At 37.8% G+C, this 20,801-nt stretch overlaps 1 protein-coding gene across 1 annotated transcript in view; it reads right to left on the bottom strand.

Moving 5' to 3' along the window:
• The window catches only part of OTOGL (otogelin like), a 180,171-nt gene that overhangs the window by 122,594 nt on the left and 36,776 nt on the right, over positions 1-20,801 (bottom strand). Inside the window, exons 11-20 of the mRNA XM_018049083.1 lie at positions 20,677-20,783; positions 19,812-19,937; positions 18,407-18,515; positions 17,261-17,307; positions 16,637-16,782; positions 15,171-15,294; positions 10,481-10,658; positions 6,828-6,952; positions 3,350-3,559; positions 49-214 (exon numbers count right to left, since the gene is read on the bottom strand). Coding sequence (XP_017904572.1) covers positions 49-214; positions 3,350-3,559; positions 6,828-6,952; positions 10,481-10,658; positions 15,171-15,294; positions 16,637-16,782; positions 17,261-17,307; positions 18,407-18,515; positions 19,812-19,937; positions 20,677-20,783 — 1,338 coding nt within the window. The remainder of the gene's footprint in view (positions 1-48; positions 215-3,349; positions 3,560-6,827; positions 6,953-10,480; positions 10,659-15,170; positions 15,295-16,636; positions 16,783-17,260; positions 17,308-18,406; positions 18,516-19,811; positions 19,938-20,676; positions 20,784-20,801) is intronic.

The raw sequence follows: 20,801 nt of genomic DNA, 5'->3' as shown, positions 1-20,801 counted from the left end.
GATAAAAGGTTAAAAATTGGATGCTGTCAACCCATTTCTGGGACGTACATGGGCACACAAAAGCTCAGTGTGTCTTCATAGTATTTGCCTTCAGGACAGTTGCAGCCTTCTGCACAGTCATCGTTGCACTGCTCTGGGGAGGAGAGGGAGAGGCAGGAGCGGCGGCAGAAGGAGGAGCAGTGATGGTACATCATGCCTTTCTGACACACCACTCCTGAGGACGGAGAAGCAGCGACTGAGAGAGATGGCACAGGGCCCAGAGCACGGTATGCTGGGAGATAAGCCCATGACAGACACCAATCATGAAAACAGAAGGTCTTCCACACCATGACTGCCTGCTATAACATAAATAAATAAGCAAGCAATTCTTTGCCTCAATAGAAGTTTAACCAAAGAAGAATACAGTTTCTATGTGAACTATATTTAAGTGTGACATTTCATAACATTCTTTAACAGCCTGGGCTATAATTTTCTTAATATACTTAAGGTACTTTATCCATCTAAATAAACCTACTGTCCTCACATTTTAAACTTGTTTACTGCTATGTTGGCACCATCTTCTTTATGACATTATTTAACCCTAAGTAAACTTTGTCATCTACAAGTAACACAAAACTTGATTTCATTGATCTATGCTCACAGATCCTGTTTTTTTGCCTATTAAATCATGTCTACATCTTTTGCTAAATCCTTCCAATTTCTTTTTAGAAAAAAACTGAATTGATTAAAGTAGGCAAACTAAAATATTCTAAAAACACACTTGCACAGACACCTCAGAAATGCTGGGTAAAACAACTGAAATAATGTTAATTATACAACTGCTCTTGTGAGAAAAAAAAGGGGGGGCGGGGGAGAGGGAGGGTGGAAGGTAACTTCTTTGGATGACAGCGATAAAGAGAGAAAAAAAATCCAAAACTTGAAGTAGAGAAAGTGAGGGTGGGTCGCAGTGATTTTGGACCTTATGTCTAATTCTTAAGGAAATGGAAAATGAAAGTTGGTCCTTTCCAAGGTAAGGAACTGGTAGGCTCTTAACTGATACCTCCAAGAAAATCATCTAACTCAGTTGAAAAGATGGACTACAGCAGAGGTCAGCAAACATTTTTTGGAATGAGCTAAATGGTTCCAGAGAATAGCAAGGAGAGATAAGAAAGCCTTCCTCAGTGATCAATGCAAAGAAATAGAGGAACAATAGAATGGGAAAGACTAGAGAGCTCTTTAAGAAAATTAAAGATACCAAGGAAACATTTCATACAAAGATGGGCACAATAAAGGACAGAAATGGTATGGACCTAACAGAAGCAGAAGATATTAAGAAGAGGTGGCAAGAACATACAGAAGAACTATACAAAAAAAAATCTTCATGACCCAGATAACCATAATGGTGTGATCACTCACCTAGAGCCAGACATCCTGGAGTGCAAAGTCAAGTGGGCCTTAGGAAGCATCACGATGAACAAAGCCAGTGGAGGTGATGGAATTCAAGTTGAGCTACTTCAAATCCTAAAAGATGATGCTGTGAAAGTGCTGCATCCAATATGCCAGCAAATCTGGAAAACTCAGCAGTGGCCACAGGACTGGAAAAGGTCAGTTTTCATTCCAATGCCATAGAAAGGCAATACCAAAGAATGCTCAAACTACCACACAATTGCACTCATTTCACAGGCTAGCAAAGTAATGCTCAAAATCCTCCAAGCCGGGCTTCAACAATATGTAAACCATGAACTTCCAGATGTTCAAGCTGGATTTAGATAAGGCAGAGGAACCAGAGATCAAATTGCCAACATCTGCTAGCTCATCGAAAAAGCAAGAGATTTTCAGAAAAACATCTACTTCTGTTTTATTGACTACACCAAAGCCTTGACTGTGTGGATCAAAACAAACTATGGAAAATTCTTCAAGAGAAGGGAATACCAGACCACCTTACCTGTCTTTTGAGAAACCTGTATGCAGGTCAAGAAGCAACAGTTAGAACCAGACATAGAACAACAGACTGGTTCTAAATAGGGAAAGGAGTACATAAAGGCTGTATACTGTCACCCTGCTTATTTAACTTCTATGTAGAGTGCATCATTCAAAATGCTGGGCTGGATGAAGCACAAGCTGGAATCAAGATTGCTAGGAGAGATATCAATAACCTCAGATAAACAGATTACACCACCGTATGGCAGCAAGTGAAGAAGAACAAAAGAGCCTCTTGATGAAGGTGAAAGAGGAGATGAAAAAGTTGGCTTAAAACTCAACATTCAAAAAATGAAGGTAATGGCATCAGTTCCCATCACTTCATGGCATATAGATGGAAGAAACAATGGAAACAGTGACAGACTTTATTTTCTTGGGCTCTAAAATCACTGCAGATGGTGACTGCAGCCATGAACTTAAAAGACACTTGCTCCTTGAAAGAAAAGCTATGACAAACCTAGACAGCATATTAAAAAGCAGAGACATTACTTTGACAACAAAGGTCCAGCTAGTCAAAGCCTTGGTTTTTCCAGTAGTCATGTATGGATGTGAGAGCTGGACTATAAAAAAAAGCTGAGCACCGAAGAATTGATGCTTTTGAACTGTGGTGCTGGAAAAGACTCTTGAGAGTCCCTTGGACTGCAAGGAGATCAAATCAGGCAATCTGAAAGGAAATCAGTCCTGAATATTCATTGGAAGGTGTGAGGATAAGCTGAAACTCCAATACTTTGGCCACCTGATGCCAAGAACTGACTCGTTGGAAAAGACCCTGATGCTGGGAAAGATTGAAGGTGGGAGGAGAAGGGGATGACAGAGGATGAAATAGTTGGATGGCATCACCAACTTGATGGACATGAGTTTGAGCAAGCTCTGGGAATTGGTGATGGACAGGGAGGCCTGGCGTCCTACAGTCCATGGGGTCACAAAGAGTCGGACATAACTGAATAGCTGAACTGAACTGAAATGGTGAATAGTTTCAATTTCTCAGGCCATAGTGTCTCTGTTACAACTACCCAGCTCTACCCTTGTAACTAAATATGCAAACATATGGGCAGTAAAATTTATTTGCAAAATACAGGAAGCCCAAGGGTTTAATTTGCCAACTTCTAGATGAGAAGAAATCTGCTCATAATACAGGAGATGCCAGGATAGCTACACTCTAATTTTGCTTATGGTAAAAATAGTCAAAAGCTATTGTCTTATGTAACAGAGCGCCAATTTTAAGAAATAAAGTAAGCCCCCATTTTTTTCATGTTGACACATTATATTAGTATTTCAAATAACTTAAGCAAATGTTGACTTTTTATTAAAAAATAGAAGTAACTGCAAATGCAAAATCTCTGAAGAGCTATTTGATCATCTTCATCAGGGCCACTGCCATCATACTCACCACAGAATGAAATCTGAGCTCTGAAATCGATGGGAATGCCACGCTGGCCACAGAGGTAGGCATAGTGGGCAAGAGCATTGCACAGGCAGGTGCTTCCACACTTGCATGCATCGTGGCGGCACAGCTGATAGTAGAGCCCAGGGCTAATGTAGATGTGGCAAGGAGCAAAGAGCTCCTGGTGGATAACATCACAGTGTGCTGCATATCCAACTGACAGACAAAGAACCCCATTAGCGCTTCACTTACTAGTCTAGCTAGCATCAGATAGCCCTAAGTATCAAATTCCAGCACTAGCCAAGGCATCTTGCTTTCCTAGAAATACACTGTACTGCACATTCAAAAAGAGTCAGTATCTTCAGCTTATACTTTGAAGAGGGGGGGCGGTATTTTCAGTAATATTGGTAACAGCACTTACTCCATATTTAACGTTCTTTTAGCAAAAAAAGACATTGTGTCATACCTGAATAACATGAGTATCAGAAGGGTTCACTGATAGAAGTGGCCTCAATTACCCCATTGCCTGCAGATCATCCTGGGAAATCACCCCAATTTTGCTATAAATAATTGACGAGTATTAGAAGGTTTATCTCCAGACAACCATACACAATAAAAGTAGTGTCAGGTTATGGATGTTACAGCAACTCCCTGGGATACATTATTCAGGAAGGACTGGGAATTGTCTCACCCCAATGGAGTCTCTGAGGTAAATGGTAATGAGGTGGATGCCACATAATCATTGAATCCAATATCCACACAGGCACAGTGCTCAATGTCTGGTAAATATTAGGAGCTCAATACTGTTTGATAAATGAATCTGTGAATAAATGAATAATTAATAAAAATTGATAATGGAGCATATGCTAACTGCTCTGAGGTACCACTACCAAGTCTTTTGAGGGGATCTGTGTAATCAGATCTTGAGTTTGTTGACTTTTTCCCTTGAGAAAGACTGATCTGATATAATTCTCAGTGGGAGTAACCAAGTTTGACAAAACAATCTAGATTTCCTCTTTCCGAAAAAAGCCTAGTGTGATTTCTTGGTGTAATGGACCTCAATTGCATTGATTTCCTCATGGAAGAAAAATTAATCAGTCTTGGAGTTGTCATTGTCTTTGAGAGACAAGATGAGCTGCTAAAGTTTTAGAATTTTTTCACTATTAAGGAATTATGCTGAACTTATTTTGTGAAGTATTTTAAATATATTATTGGAAACACATGCTAATTATGAGTAGTAACCTGAGTACTATATTTTTGTATTGTTAAGTACATCATTGGAGAAGGCAATGGCACCCCAAGCACATAATATGTGAAAACAAATGATTTAGACTATGTAACAGTGTACTATTGGCATGCACACTTCCAATTACCAGGATCTCCAAGCAAAGACTTGTATCATATGCTCTAAGGATTTGTAGGTCAAAAAATATTCCTACTGACATTAAGTGAAAAGGTGACTCAGAAAAATCCTTGTTTAAAAATATCCTTCAGAATACACATTAGAATTGACTTTTGTCTATTTACTTTACTTTCTTGGGATGTTTTTGAATTTACCTATTTGAAATTTAAAAAAAAACAGTTCAAGGCAAACATGAAGAAAAATAATATCTAAAACATATAAGTCATAGAAGACATATGATATGGGGACAAAAGCGATAAATAAATATATGTAACAAAGTAACAGGTAATAAAGGTAGTCATTAAAGAAACAACTAGAGAAAAACTGAATTCATCAACTGGACTCTACTCCAACTTTTACATGCGGTTTTTTTTTCAAGAGATCAAAAATAATTTAATGAAGAAAATGAAGTCTAGATAGCTTCACTGGTAAATTCAATCAAACATTCAATCAAAGTCTAAGTAGCTTCATCAGTAAATTCAATCAAAATTTCAATCAAACATGCTGGCCACTTAATTTTAGACTAGCGTAACCCTGATACCACAAATCTTACAGACACCGAAAGAAAAATATAAACAAATATCCTTCATAATATAAGTAAAATATCTTCAACAAAATAACAGCAATCTAGTAATATATAAAAATGCTAATGATGATGCTAATCCATCATCACCAAATAAGGTTTATCCTATGAATGACAGTTTAGTTTAGTATTTGAAAATAATCAATGCAATGCAACATAGTAATGGAATAAAAGATAAGCTTAATAAATAAATAAATAAAAGATACATACTAATAAGAACACTCAAAATATATTTATCAAAATATCAAGTAAGGAACTGAAAAATTTAGAGAGAAACTGAGCAAGAAAAATGAAATGAGAAGGACTAGATCTATTAGTAAAAAGTTGAGGAGAGAATGGGAAGGAAAGTGTTGTTAAATGGAAACGAGGTTAAAAGCATTAAATCATAGAAAGCAAAAGACTCTGGTCTATTCCTCTTACTATAGATAGGAAAAATGACCCAAGATGTTACCAAAAATAAGTTTAGAAGTTGAGCTAGATAAAAAGCCAGTAGTAAAAGAAGATTCCTGGAGTAGGAAATGGCAAACCATTCCAGTATTCTTGCCTGGAAAAATTCCATGGACTGAGGAGCTCTGCAGGCTACAGTCCATGGGATCGCCAAGAGTTGGACATGACTGAGCACCACCCCCCCCACACACACACAAAATCAAGATTATCTTATGTTCTTTCCAGGACACTAAAGCCACAAGTTAATAGTAAGGACTGCAGAACAATAAACAGAATCCCTCCGAACAACCACCACAAAATAACAGTAAGCTAGCCAAAATAATTAAAGGAACAACATTAAATTATAAAAATGTCTATTTAAGCATGCACATCAACTTTTTTCACAAAGTGATTTTACCAAAACAAAAAAAGTGCCTTATTTTATTGAATAGTAAAGTAGCCTTTCCATCGTCTGCTGTGACCTTAGTAAAAAAAAAAAAGTACAGCCCCAAATTATTGGCATGTGAGTTGCACTATCACTGTAAACGGAAACTCTGGAGTGTGAGCATCTCAAATCATTGCACACCTGATGGCCCAAAGCTTTTCTGGATCACTGGCTTCCTGCTTATGAAGCAATAATATGTTCTGTGAGCAGGAACTCATCATGTGACAGTAATAAAGAGAGGAATTCACATGCACTGTCATGCTGCGGCACCAAAGCTGAACATCCCAAGATTATTCGAGCATTATAATACTCCAGAGATTTTTCTTTAGCACTTAAAGAATCTGAAATATACAAAATGCTAGCTCACATTTTAGGACAACTGAGGGATTTCTGAGCACCTAAAACAAGGAAATTTATGAATGCAGAATAATAAATGAAATAGTCATTTTCTGGAGTTCTTTTTTAAAGTAACCTAGATTACATAAAGAGGCATATGTATTAAACAAAAATACATAAGGAATGGCATTGATTTATCATAATGAAGAAAATGAGAATTTAAAATCACTAATTTTATAAAATTACAGTAATAAAGAGAATTTTTCCTAGGTTTAAATGCAGAAAGACTTACTGTTTTGTTGATTAATGTTGCAGGGGTCCACCATAGGAACATGAACAGGTGCAAAACAAGTAGAAGAAACTCTCCATGCATTTGCATGAAGTTGTGGGGTACCTTCTATCATGCCTGATGGAGAACTAGAAAGCAAATCTTCTCTTAGTCTCTCCCATTTATTTCCTTCCTTCAGAGTCTTCAAATATTGAATACTACTCTTTTAATCTACAAGAATATCTTAGAGTTTAAAATGTTTTATTACATTTTTAAATATACATGGTTTTAGCTTCCTGTTACACCATGTCAAATCTTGGACATATATGATTTTATTTAATAATCACTTCAATAAGCCTTGTGAAGAAAACACCTTTATCCCCACTTGAGAGAGAAGGAAAAGCAGAAGCTTAGAGAAATATTAACGTTCACTCAGCTGGTGACACTCAGTGTCAGAGTGGAGATTCAAATGTAATTCACACCAATTTAATGAAAATGCAAACAACCAAAACATCAATGTGTTTCGGGAGGTAGAGGTAGGGAGCTCACATGATTCTTTTCAAGGTAAAGACAAATATCCTAAACAATACATAGTCTATACTTCTGGGATACTTCAGTTTTCATTATGAGGCCTGAAATACTGAGGTTCCATTGTGAAGTTGGGCAAACAAACCAAATGAAAATTGAGGAGAAATGGTATAAGAGTCACTCTACATCCAAGTTTACTCAACAAACCAACATGGAATAGAAATACCTACCCTTCAGGCTTATAAACCACAACGATGTTTTAGAGTCTGACACTAAAAGACCCCCTCCAGTGGTCTTCAAGATTTATTAACTCTTCAGATGCTAGATACTGAGAGACAATCCCTACTGGAACTGCGTCAAACATTGTCAGAACCACTTAGAGAATCAGGTTGGACTAGGTTTCCTGTAGGAAGATCTGACCAAGCGAAACTTTACTAATGCAAGCCATAACTGCATTAATTGCTATAGCATGGCCAATCAGTAGACCAGCATTTATCTTGGCCCTTTCAGTGTCTTAGTAAGCATAACTACTTTGCTTACCATTTATTTCAATCACCATTACAAAGCTATATGGAGCTTCTCACCACAGTGACTGAGGCAGGAGAAGAAGAGGGAGGCACACAGGCCACTCCACAATCCGCATTCCTTATATCGATTCTTTCCTTCTTTCCTTCTGAGCCTCGTGGCTCAGATGGTAAAAGCATCTGCTTGCAATGCAGGAGACGGGGTTGGATCCCTGGGTGGGGAAGATCCTTTGGAGAAGGAAGTAGCAACCCATTCCAGTACTCTTGCCTGGAAAAATCCATGGATGGAGGAGCCTCATAGGCTACAGTCCAAGGGGTCACAAAGAGTCAGACATGACTGAGCGACTTCACATTCCTTCTTTTTCCTATCCCTCAAAATGAAACTATTCTAAACTATATAGAATTATAACAAACACCCAATCCAAAATCTCATTTTGCTCCAACAAGAACACAAAGACTCACAGAAATTGCATAACCTGAACTAGGTCTTCTCCTTCTTTGCCTCTCCATCCCTCTCCACCCTACAAAGCACAATAAAATAACTGGTCAAGGTGATGGTGTACTCAGGGTTCCCAGGAGGAACTGACTCAGAGCTTGGCTCTTTTATTTCACTTAAAATAATAAATACCAAAAAATAGGAGCTAAAATGTAAACCCATCTATTTATGGCATTTCATTTTACAAAATAGCCTTTCAGTTCACTGTGGTTAACTTGCTAAAACAAGGCATACAAAATAAACTTTCAAGCAATTAATATTTTACATTCTATTATGTTTGCAGATTCACATTAACTTTTGTGATGCAAGGAATTTTAACTGCTTATGCTGGAAAGCTAAACAATGTTTGAAAATTATCTCTGAAATATTATCCATCACTGTTATCAGGCCTGAATGTTTATACATGGTGCCTTAGAAAGAGGCAGACATATCCACCATCTGTTAAACATTGACTATTAACCCATTCTGACAAACAGGAAGAGAAAGAAAGCTTAATGCCGCTTCTGTACATCTTAACCAAGTCACTTAATATATTTCTGTTTCACAAATGTGATAAAGATATCAATATTCTGACCTACCTATAAATGAAACAAAAACCTAAATGACCTAAAAGCAAATAAATTACACATGAGAAAAGATAAAAGAAGCTCTCTTTTGAAATTAACAAATTTTAAAGCCCTTTCTCTTTGCTGATGCAATTTTTCTTCTTGGTACTATATCAAAGGTCCTATTTCTATTCAGCTCAACTGTCTAGGGCATGTAAGGTTCTATGCTAGTTAAGAAGAACCGAAGGATGTGGTCTTTATTCTCAAAGCTCTTGCAGTTTTAAGTGGAAATCAGACAAATCAATGACAGATGTTCATAGATAACAGAGCCAAAATGAACTTTGGTGGGATATAAACTCCCTTTTTGAAGCAAATAATGACTGTGTTGGTTTGAAAAATAAATAGGAGTTAAGGAGGAAGATTAGGAAGGGAAAAGTACCCAAAGCAGGAAGAATATGCTGAAGTGCTTTTTAAAAAAATGGCATTTGGAAAATGGCTCCTTCAGGAAATGCTCCCTGCCTACCCAATCCACACTCGCCTACTTAAAATTCTGCTGTGCTACTAGCCACGACCACACAGGTCAACACAACTTTTTGAAATTACCTCAGGATTTATGTGTTTGTATGTGTGTGCGTGAGTACATGCATGATTAATACCTTGCCTAGAACAAATTGTTTCTTTTTTAAAGATTTTTTTTTACCTGGACCTTTTTAAAGTCTTTGTTGAATTTGTTATGATATTGCTTCTGGTTTGTTTTGGTTTTTTCGGCCATGAGGATGTGGCATATTAGCTCCCACTTTTAGGATCAAACCCACACCCCCTGCACTGGAAGGCGAAGCCTTAACCACTGGACCACCAGGGAAGTTCTGAATAAATTACTTCTTAAAGATAGCTGTCCCCTCCAGCCTGCAGCATCAGCTCCTTGAGAATGGGGACCACACGTTCGTACCTTAACTTTCCCACAGTGCTTAGCACAATACTTAAGCTATACTCTGGGCTTTTCTATACGTAGATGAAAGTGCTTTGTCAATACAAGGGATATAAATGTGTTTTATTGCTTTTTTTCCCTAATAAAACACCAACTATGACAAAATCCAATTAACTTAGATGCCACAATGTTGCTTTAGAGATATCACTCCTACCAAGTGATATCAATATTATTAAAAGTATAATTTACTGTCATTCATATCAAATGATATTAAGGTTTTTTTTAAGGCAGCAGTTTTTGAAAAACAAAATACTGTTAAGCTTGACAGGTGACAGAGAGAGAATAGTGGGAAGTTATTCCATGGGTAGCCCTCAGGCTCTGAGTCTTGCTAACTAAATTCAGAGTCAGCTCCACTGTATTTGAGGTAAGTGATTTTGAGCTATTTATTTGTCACTTTGGTGTTTCAGTTAGCTTCTTTATCTATAAACCAGAGTTACTAATCAGGGGATTCCTACAATATTTAAATATGATAATCCATGTCAAGCTCTTGGAACAGCGATGACTAAGCTGTTATTAGTTAAGTAAACATTTTTAATGTAAGAATTTATATCCTCTAAGTTACTAGTCATCACATCATGTTCAGAGATCATACTTACAGAAAATCATCCCTTATGTTCCCGTTAAATGTGCCACACAGACCTAATGTTCTTCTTTTCCACGTACTAGTTAGCTGAATATAAATTCTTTCCCCATCTACAGCGAACAGAATCTTTAAACCAAATGTGGTTTTTAGAAGAATAAATAAGGATGACAGAGTCTGAATTTCAACAATTCCTGCAGGAAAAGAACATACATAAATCAGCTCTGAGATTCACAGGCAATGCTCTGAAATGCTAATGTGCAACATCAGGGATCTGCTTCCAAAAGACTTCTTCCCAGCTCTCTGCCCCCCAGGGCCAATTTTTGCCACCCTGTGCTTGCTTTCTTTTCTTCCATTTCCCTTCTGTCCTTCTTTCTGGAGGAGCAGATATTTTTAACAGAATGTCAGGTTTCCATGTAATTTCAGTTGGCAAGCATTTCATATGAGGTGAGGGTAGATAGTCAGACTTTTTTAAATTTATGTATGTTAATTGGAGGCTAATTACTTTACCATATTATAGTGGTTTTTGCCATACATTGACATGAATCAGCCACGGGTGTACATGTGTCCCCCATCCTGAACCCCCCACCCACCTCCCTCCCCATCCCATCCCTCAGGGTCATCCCAGGGCACCAGCCCTGAGCACCCTGTCTCAGACATCAAACCTGGACTGGCGATCTGTTTCACATATGATAATATACGTGTTTCAATGCTATTCTCTCAAATCATCCCACCCTCGCCCTCTCCCACAGAGTCCAACAGTCTGTTCTTTACATCTGTGTCTCTTTTGCTGTCTCGCATATAGGGTCATTGTTACCATCTTTCTAAATTCCATATATATGCGTTAATATACTGTATTGGTGTTTTTCTTTCTGACTTACTTCACTCTGTATAATAGGCTCCAGTTTCATCCACCTCATTAGAACCAATTCAAATGTATTCTTTTTAATGGCTGAGTCATATTCCATTGTGTACATGTACCACAACTCAATAGTCAGACATTTAAAATTGGATCTATATTCCTTTACTTCGTGTGTGTGTGTGTGTGTGTGTGTGTGTGTGTGTGTTATGTCCCCCAAATTGGTCATGAGTAAATAAGGAAGTGGCACTTTTTCAAAAATTCCCTATTCCCTCAAGACATTCAGTGAAAAAGAGAGCACAGCACTACAGAAGCATCATTTTATGAGGTATCTTTACAGAAGAGAAACTTGTGTTCAAGATTCATGTTGATGAATGACAAAAACCATCACAATTTTGTGGAGTAATTATCTTCAGTTCAGTTCAGTTCAGTCGCTCAGTCGTGTCCGACTCTTTGCGACCCCATGAACCGCAGCACGCCAGGCCTCCCTGTTATCACCAACTCCCAGAGTCCACCCAAACCCATGTCCATCGAGTCAGTGATGCCATCCAACCATCTCATTCTTTGTCGTCCCCTTCTCCTCCTGCCCTCAATCTTTCCCAGCATCAGGGTCTTTTCCAAGGAGTCAGCTCTTCGCATCAGGTGGCCAAACTACTGGAGTTTCAGCTTCAACATCAGACCTTCCAATGAGCAGTTTTTAAAAAAAAAGATCGAACTTGACTTTTGCCACCATAAAAGTTCTTCCTGCAGTCCCTATCACGATTGCATCAGTCTGTCATCAAACCCAGAAATCCGAGAATTATTCTTGAACACATCATTTTTCTTATTGCCCTTCCATCGCCAAGTAGATAATGCTCTTTTTCTTTCCTAACTAAAAGCTCAATCTGTTTTCTTCTTTCCCTCTCTACTGTCACTGCCTTGCATCAGTTTCTTCTCAAATCCTTATCTGCTCTACTCTAATAACGTCCTAACTGTTCTCCATGTCTCCTTTCTAACATTTCTCAAATCCACGTCCATAGTGTTGTTATAGTAGTCTACTAAGAAAAAAAGAACTGTCAGTCTCCTCATTAAAACTCACTTGCTTATTAGGTTGAAGCATATGAGATTGTCATCTTTGTACATGAACAAGGTCAAATAATAACAATTGCATAGCAATTTCATATCAAGTTCAGTAAATACCCTTGAATGACACTGAGTGTGATCGTAAAATTTATCATACAAATCAAGCACTTCTGAAAGCAAAAATGACTGTTATAAGTAGCTACACTCGAACACAGGCATGAACACAGCCTCCCAGGATTACCGCACAATTGCACTCATCTCACACGCGAGTAAAGTAATGCTCAAAATTCTCCAAGCCAGGCTTCAGCAATACGTGAACCGTGAACTTCCTGATGTTCAAGCTGGATTTAGAAAAGGCAGAGGAACCAGAGATCAAATTGCCAACATCCGCTGGATCATCGAAAAAGCAAGAGAGTTCCAGAAAAACATCTATTTCTGCTTTATTGACTATGCCAAAGACTTGGACTGTGTGGATCACAATAAACTGTGGAAAATTCTGAAAGAGATGGGAATACCAGACCACCTGACCTGCCTCTTGAGAAATCTGTATGCAGGTCAGGAAGCAACAGTTAGAACTGGACATGGAACAACAGACTGGTTCCAAATAGGAAAAGGAGTACATCAAGGCTGTATATTGTCACCCTGCTTATTTAACTTCTATGCAGAGTACATCATGAGAAACGCTGGGCTGCAAGAAACACAAGCTGGAATCAAGATTGCCGGGAGAAATATCAATAACCTCAGATATGCAGATGACACCACCCTTATGGCAGAAAGTGAAGAGGAACTCAAAAGCCTCTTGATGAAAGTGAAAGAGGAGAGTGAAAAAGTTGGCTTAAAGCTCAACATTCAGAAAACGAAGATCATGGCATCTGGTTCCATCACTTCATGGCAAATAGATGGGGAAACAGTGGAAACAGTGGCAGACATTATTTTGGGGGCCTCCAAAATCACTGCAGATGGTGACTGCAGCCATGAAATTAAAAGACGCTTACTCCTTGGAAGAAAAGTTATGACCAACCTACACGGTATATTCAAAAGCAGAGACATTACTTTGCCGACTAAGGCCCGTCTAGTCAAGGCTATGGTTTTTCCTGTGGTCATATATGCGTGTGAGAGTTGGACTGTAAAGAAGGCTGAATGCTGAAGAATTGATGCGTTTGAACTGTGGTGTTGGAGAAGACTCTTGAGAGTCCCTTGGACTGCAAGGAGATCCAACCAGTCCATTCTGAAGGAGATCAGCCCTGGGATTTCTTTGGAAGGAATGATGCTAAAGCTGAAGCTCCAGTACTCTGACCACCTCTTGCAAAGAGTTGACTCATTGGGAAAGACTCTGATGCTGGGAGGAATTAGGGGCAGGAGGAGAAGCGGACGACAGAGGATGAGACGGCTGGATGGCATCATGGACTCGATGGACGTGAGTCTGAGTGAACTCCGGGAGTTGGTGATGGACAGGGAGGCCTGGCATGCTGCAGTTCGTGGGGTCGCAAAGAGTCGGACACGTCTGAGTGACTGAACTGAACTGAACTGAATGCCCTATATATAAGGCCTTCCCCATGAGATTAAGAGCTACAAATTACTATGTATAAAATAGATAAGCAAGAAGGATGTTTTGTACAGCAAAAGGAAATACAGCCATTGTTTTGTAATGGATTTGATCTATTAAAATATTGAATCACTATGCTGTACACCTGAAACTTATATTGTAAGTCAGCTATACTTCAATCAAAAAAATAAGACCGTCCTCATTCTCATGCCTATCTCTTTCCCTGTTCTGATCTCTGGACATTCTATACTTAGCTTCTTCATGCTGTAGCAATGCCAAGCTAGTTAAAGTTCCCCTTAACATACTCCATAATTCTCCTCTTTGCTATGCCTAGAACACTTTCCCCATCTCCTTCATCCTGGCAATTCCTCAGCTGTAAATGCTCAACTGGATAGCCTTTCTTTAAGCAGAGCTTCCTGACCACACCAGCACTCCCAGTGCTGGGTGAGATATACCTAATCATTTAGACTCCCAAAGTCTCTGTGCATATCTTTGAGTTTATCATATCTTTAAGTGGTCATTTACTTGCATCTTTCCTCTTCCAAACTCTAGGCCACTTGAAGTGAAGTGAAGGTTGCTCAGTTGTGTCTGACTCTTTGTGACCCCATGGACTATACAGTCCATGTCGTTCTCCAGGCCAGAATACTGGAGTGGGTAGCCTTTTCCTTCTCCAGGAGATCTTTGCAACCCAGGGATCAAACCCAGGTCTCCTGCATTGCAGGCAGATTCCTTACCAGCTGAGCCACTGGGGAAGACCAAGAATACTGGAATAGGTAGCCTGTCCCTTCTCCAGCAGATATTCCCAGCCCCAGAATTGAACCAGGATCTCCTGCATTGCAGGAGGATTCTTTGTCAACTGAGCTATCAGGGAAGCCAATGTTCAAAACCTCAAGTTATCTCCATTTTCATTTGAGATCCCCAGCCTCTTTCAGTGTTTCTCAGATGGCTACCACCGTTTCAGCATCAAATCCAAACTGAAAATATCCAGGCACAGCATTACCCAATAGAACTTTATGCAACAATGGAAATACTCTGTGTCTGCACTGTCCCATACGACACTTGAGATAAACACTAAGTCCCATAAACATGGTGGTCTCCACCAAGTTTGGCTGAGGACCTGGAAACACACAGGTACTCAATAAATGTTAGGTTAGTCAGTTAATGGGAGAAGACTCCATTTAGGTTGTGTTGTCGTTATTGTTAATGTAAGAAAAGTATACCATTGGCATTGCTTCTTACCATTCAGACTGAAGCCTTGGTTAGGACTGGTGAGGATTTGTCCTCCTCTACTAAGGGTCACTTGTTTGTTAAAATCATCCTCCAAAATCAGAGTTACCGACTGAAGGCAGACCAAGCCAAGGTTCTGCATAAAAATCAAATTATCAATTAAAGGAATGAGAGAGAAAAAGGGAGACCTAGTCACGGACAAGGACAACGGAAGAGAGAAACGGGAGAAGATGAAGCAGAGAAGAAAGGAGAGAGCGCACACAGATAAAAATTTCTGGTATACAGAAGACTTGAGAATAAGCAATATTATAAAGGAGTTACACATTTTATTGTGAATCTCATGCAGCCCCATTACTAATAAACTATATCTTTATAGTAAATACACCTTGTGCATATATATGCCTTTTACAGATTATTAAATAGATTATTAAATAGAAATGTTTTCAATAAAGTGCCAATAATTACGTTTTCCATAGAACATAAAGTACCTTTCCAAATTCATCTGTGGTATTTAGATGTAAAAAATTCAGTACAGAAAAGAACCAAGAGAATTACAATTCCATGTAGAAAGCTAATTAAGACTGACATTCTGCATGGGGAAAAAAAATCAAACTAAAAAAAGCTCATAAACTAGATTGGAATTTTGTTGGAAACAACCATTCTATGTTGGAATAAAAGTAGAATAAAAGATTTTGGCAAAAATTTGACTACTTGATTCAGAAAGAGAAATGAAAGACCTGTGTTTCTTTGTTTACAAATTATGAAGTGAAGCGAAGTCGCTCAGTCATGTCCGACTCTTTGTGATCCCATGGACTGTAGCCCACCAGGCTCCTCTGTCCATGGAATTCTCCAGGCAAGAATACTGGAGTGGGTTGCCATTTCCTTCTCCAGGGGATCTTCCTGACCCAGGGATCGAATCCACGTCTCCTGCATTGCCGGCAGACGCTTTACCGTCTGAGCTACCAGGGAAGCCATCACAAATTATAGATGTGTTTATTTCAAGAAAAGGTCTAAAATAAATATTCCCATATGCTAAAAGAAAAATCCATCATATCTATTTAGAATGATGTGAAACATGTTAAATTCTGTCAAAAATCATCTTTGAGATAGCAGTTTTGAGGCAACAAAAAACATTGCTTATTGTGCAGTCATGCATGAAATGTTTCAAAAATCTATACATACAAACACTATTTTTAAGAAAGAAAATGCAATAAGTATATAGTATTTAATCTAAGACTTTTTTATATTTTGATATCTTTGAAACCAGAATACATGATATAGTTAATAGCATACATAGATCAATCATCAACATGTTTTTTTCACTGTGGTATACAGAATAATGATGCATCTTAACAATCAATGGTGTCTGATTTCTGAAGAAAACAACTATACCCATTCATGTTACTATTTTTAACCTAGATAAGAAGTTTGAGCCAAAAAGAATGAACACTCCTCTGATCATTTTGAAATGTTCTTACCTGTTCACAGTGAGCTTTCTGTAAAGTAATTGTGAATTTATCTTTTCCAGTTCCTTTTACAAGGATGTATTGGCACATGCCAATGAAAGAATAATGTCGACCATCAAAAGTAGTAAAATGAGAATCACCTACAACGGAGCACTGAACTAGAAGAAGGAGAAGCAGGGGAGGGAAAAGGAAGAGAAGAGGAAGGAAAAAGGAGAAAAGGAGGAGGAGGGAGAAGTTATGTTTACTCTTAAAAAGCAGTAGGTCAAAAAAAAAGCAGTAGGCCAACTTACAGTAACTATTCAGGTATCAAAAGGAACAGTTCAAGTGTTTAAAATTTACTAGTTTGACAAACTTGCTAAATTATATTATTTGATTACATTTTAAATTTATTTAATGATAGCTATTCCACTTTTTTAGAGTTTATAATATTTGTACAATTTTCATACATTTTTACCAAAGTTGTCTGCTCAGAGCTATCATTTATTCAATTTTCCACTTATCCTCTGAATATCTGGATTTAAAGATCATTACATCTCTTGTTACATATGAGAAGTCCTCATAAAAAGTCAGTGCTAGCTTCCTCCTCAGTTTCAAGAAAATCAAGACATTTTCTTTAAAAGCATTTTAAAAGATTACCTGGGCAGTCATGCTCAGTGCAGTTCCAAACTCCACCAACGCACACACTAAATAAAATGATAAAAATATTAATCTAACTGCACAGAGAAATTGTACGAATGTTTGCAATAATGTATTGGTTAACATATCGAATGTATCACATTTCTTAGGTTCAGAATAATCTGACCTGAAAAATGTCTCTCCAAAAGTTCAATTAACTGATCAACTTGGACTGGCCAGCACCTAAATTATTATTTATTGCATGCCATATTTAAAAATCAATAAAGATGATACAATGGTAGTGCAGATTAGTCAAGAACAAAAGTACTAAGCAGAGAACTTCTGTTTCTGTCCTTCCTTCATTGCTTAAACCAAAAAAAAAAGGCCACACACAATACAACATTTACCCATATCATTAGAGAAATACATACGAGTTAAGATTAATAAGTCACTTCATGTTTTTAGTAGTCACTACTAAAAACTTTTAAAGTTGGCTTTGCAGATCATCAGACATTAAAGAGAGAGAAAAGATGTCCCATTTGTTAGATAAATTCTGCCCTCTACCATCAAACAGATAATGAATTTTGGAGGAAAGAATAATCTCTGAAAGGCAGGAATTCAAATCAGCATCTAAGAACAGGGTTGGTTTTCAATTGTATTTCAGTTATATGCACAGACAGCAAAGGGAAAATTGCCTAATGACATTTATACCACTATTTCTTTTTAGACTGCCCTGGAGGGATTTAATCTTTGGCTATAGTAGCTAATTAGTTAGCTAATTTAAGAATGTTGAAAAGTCTCTATCATGGCCCAAAATTGGTGATATGAAGAGTCACTTTTTAAAGTACTCAGTACAGAAGGACAAGAGAACCGTCAAATCCTGTGAGTAAAAGCAAGTGCAAGTTAGTGATTATTCCACAGTTCATCACATGGATATAAAAATTTATAGAATTGCCAACGGAAGTGAGAAGAGCTACGTCATAAAAGAAAATATAGATGGTCCCTCCTACTACCTTGTTGCTGTAAAAGCTTTAAATACAATGAAACTGAGACTGGGAATTTTTGGAAGAAAAATCAGTAAAAAGTATATCTCTTTAAACATATGTCAAGGTAAGATTGTCACCTAGTCAGGTACCCAGAAATAATTAGCTGTAATTGATCACATACCATTCAGTACATTCTTGTTCAATTTTTGAGCCAACTGAATAAGCTAATCCATGAAAATTGCATGGGCAGTTTTCCAAGGAGATGCAAGTCCCATTTTCCATTATGAGGCCTATTTAGGAAAAATATATATCAAATGCACAAAAGAAGTAATAAGAATGATATTCTTTGAATATAATAATTCAGCCAACTTTTATTGAACACTTGTTTTCACTAGGTGCTAGAAATACAAATTACTTTTAAGGAGCCTGGCTCTGTCTCAATCAGTAGCTACCTTATAAGGGTCTATTTCAGCTGTTTTCAACTTTATTATCCCATTACCTGCTATCAAAATGTTAAGATTCACAACACAGAAATAGGGCAACTAATGCCTCTTTGCTTTTAAGAGAAGAGGGGAGGAGAGGAGGGAGAAAGTATTGAATTTATTCTGTTTAATTTCTGTTTATGTGAAAATGAGAGATATACACCATCATCACACAGATAATAATGAGCCAGGAAATGCTTCTCAAAGAGCTAGTACAGCAGAGCTGCATTTGTTGCTTCTTTCTAACGAGTAAAGGTGGTTGAACCAATGTTACCAAGCACATTCTTTGATGCAGCTGATCATTTTTCAGAGTAAGACTTTCTAGTCAAAGGGATTATATTCTGGTGTATGGATTTATGTTCTGGTGCAAAGTCCTTATCACATCATTGACTGGGAGCAAACACTTCAGGCCTGGCACTGGTCCAACGGACTTTGAGTAGCATTGACAGAACAATGGACCGAGGTCAATAGATCTGATTTTAAGTAGTCCTCACTCGTATTAAGTAGAAGACAGTGGGAAAAATCCCTTATCATCTCTGGGATTCTATTTTTCAATCTGCAAAATTAAACGGGTTTGAGTAAATCCTCAATGTTCTTATAAATATCTATTAATTTGTATTGCAGATTTAAACCCCATCTCTATCATTTGCTATGTCACTTCTAATTACAAATATTAAAACTACATCAGGACTAAAATCTTGTACTACCAGGATAGGAAGACTTTTTTTCTGAATTTGATTTTGTCTTTAAAATATGAAAATATATAAATTATTGTTGCTGTTTAGTTGCTGTCGTGTCCAACTCTTTTGTGACCACCATGGACTGCAGCCCACCAGGCTCCTCTGTCCATGGGATTTCCCAGGCTAGAGCACTGGAATGGGGTGCCATTTCCTTCTCCAGGGAATCTTCCTGATCCAGGGATCAAAGCCTTTTATTAAAGAAAAGCATCCATTCCTTATAGTCGCTTCAAGGATCAAATCCTACAAGGGGAGAAAATTTGCAATAGCCCTAACATCCCAAGAGAGGACACTAAGACATGATTCTTGGATCACAGGGTGCTAGTCACCATGAGTGCAGACACAGTTTCTTTCATGAGGCACTTACCATCTGGGCAATAACATCCATCAAGACAATGGAGATTGCTCCCAAGACACTGTTTCTCAAATGTGCAGGTTGGTGGGCAACAACTGATACAATCCCGATGGACAAAGCTGTCATCACATTTATCGACTACAATGGGCGAACAGGTGAGCAGTAAGTCAACGTTACTCAACTCTCTTTGAAAAGATTACAGTGGTTGTTTTTGTTTGTTTTTAATTTTTTAATTGAAGTATAGTTGATTTACAATATCTTGTAGGTTTCAGGTATACATCACAGTGATTCAGTTATATATATATATTATACATATTATATATATATAAATTCTTCTGCAGATTATTTTCCTTTATATATTATCACATAATATTGAGTATGGTTCCCTGTACTATACTGTAGGTCCCTACTGGTTATCTATTTTATACATAGTAGTGTGTATATTTAAATCTCAGCCTCCTAATTTACTCTCCGCGCCCCCCCCCCCCACCTTTCTTTTCCCCTTGGTTTGTTTTCTGTGTCTGTGAGTCTCTTTCTATTTCAGAAATAAGTTCATTTGTTTCTTTTTATCTTTTAGATTCCACATGTATGCTTTACCATATGGCATTTATCTTAGAATATTACTCAGTCATAAAAAGAATGAAATAATGCTATTTGCAGCAACATATGTGAGAGATTATCATAATGAGTGAAGTAAACCAGATAAAGACAAAGATTAGAGTATTTTAAAAGTATTCAAAAGTTTACCAATATTATTACATCAATAACAAGTCTTTGCAGTTCACTAGTTTTAACAGATAGGGTAAGTTTTGAGTACTAGGATAAGCCTAAAATTAACAGAAGTACACAGACATGGCTAGAAAATAAGGAAACATACTGCATGCTGGAAAGTCATCTCTCCAGTCTTGAATAGGGTAGCCCGCATGGGAGCAGGCTCTAGCATACTCGGTGGCTGCTCGACAATAGGTTTCATCATCATGAGTTCTGGAAAGTGAAAAGACA

Source organism: Capra hircus, chromosome 5, assembly GCF_001704415.2.
Source record: "Capra hircus breed San Clemente chromosome 5, ASM170441v1, whole genome shotgun sequence".
NCBI lineage: Eukaryota > Metazoa > Chordata > Mammalia > Artiodactyla > Bovidae > Capra > Capra hircus.
This window is presented reverse-complemented; position numbering and strand designations above follow the sequence as displayed.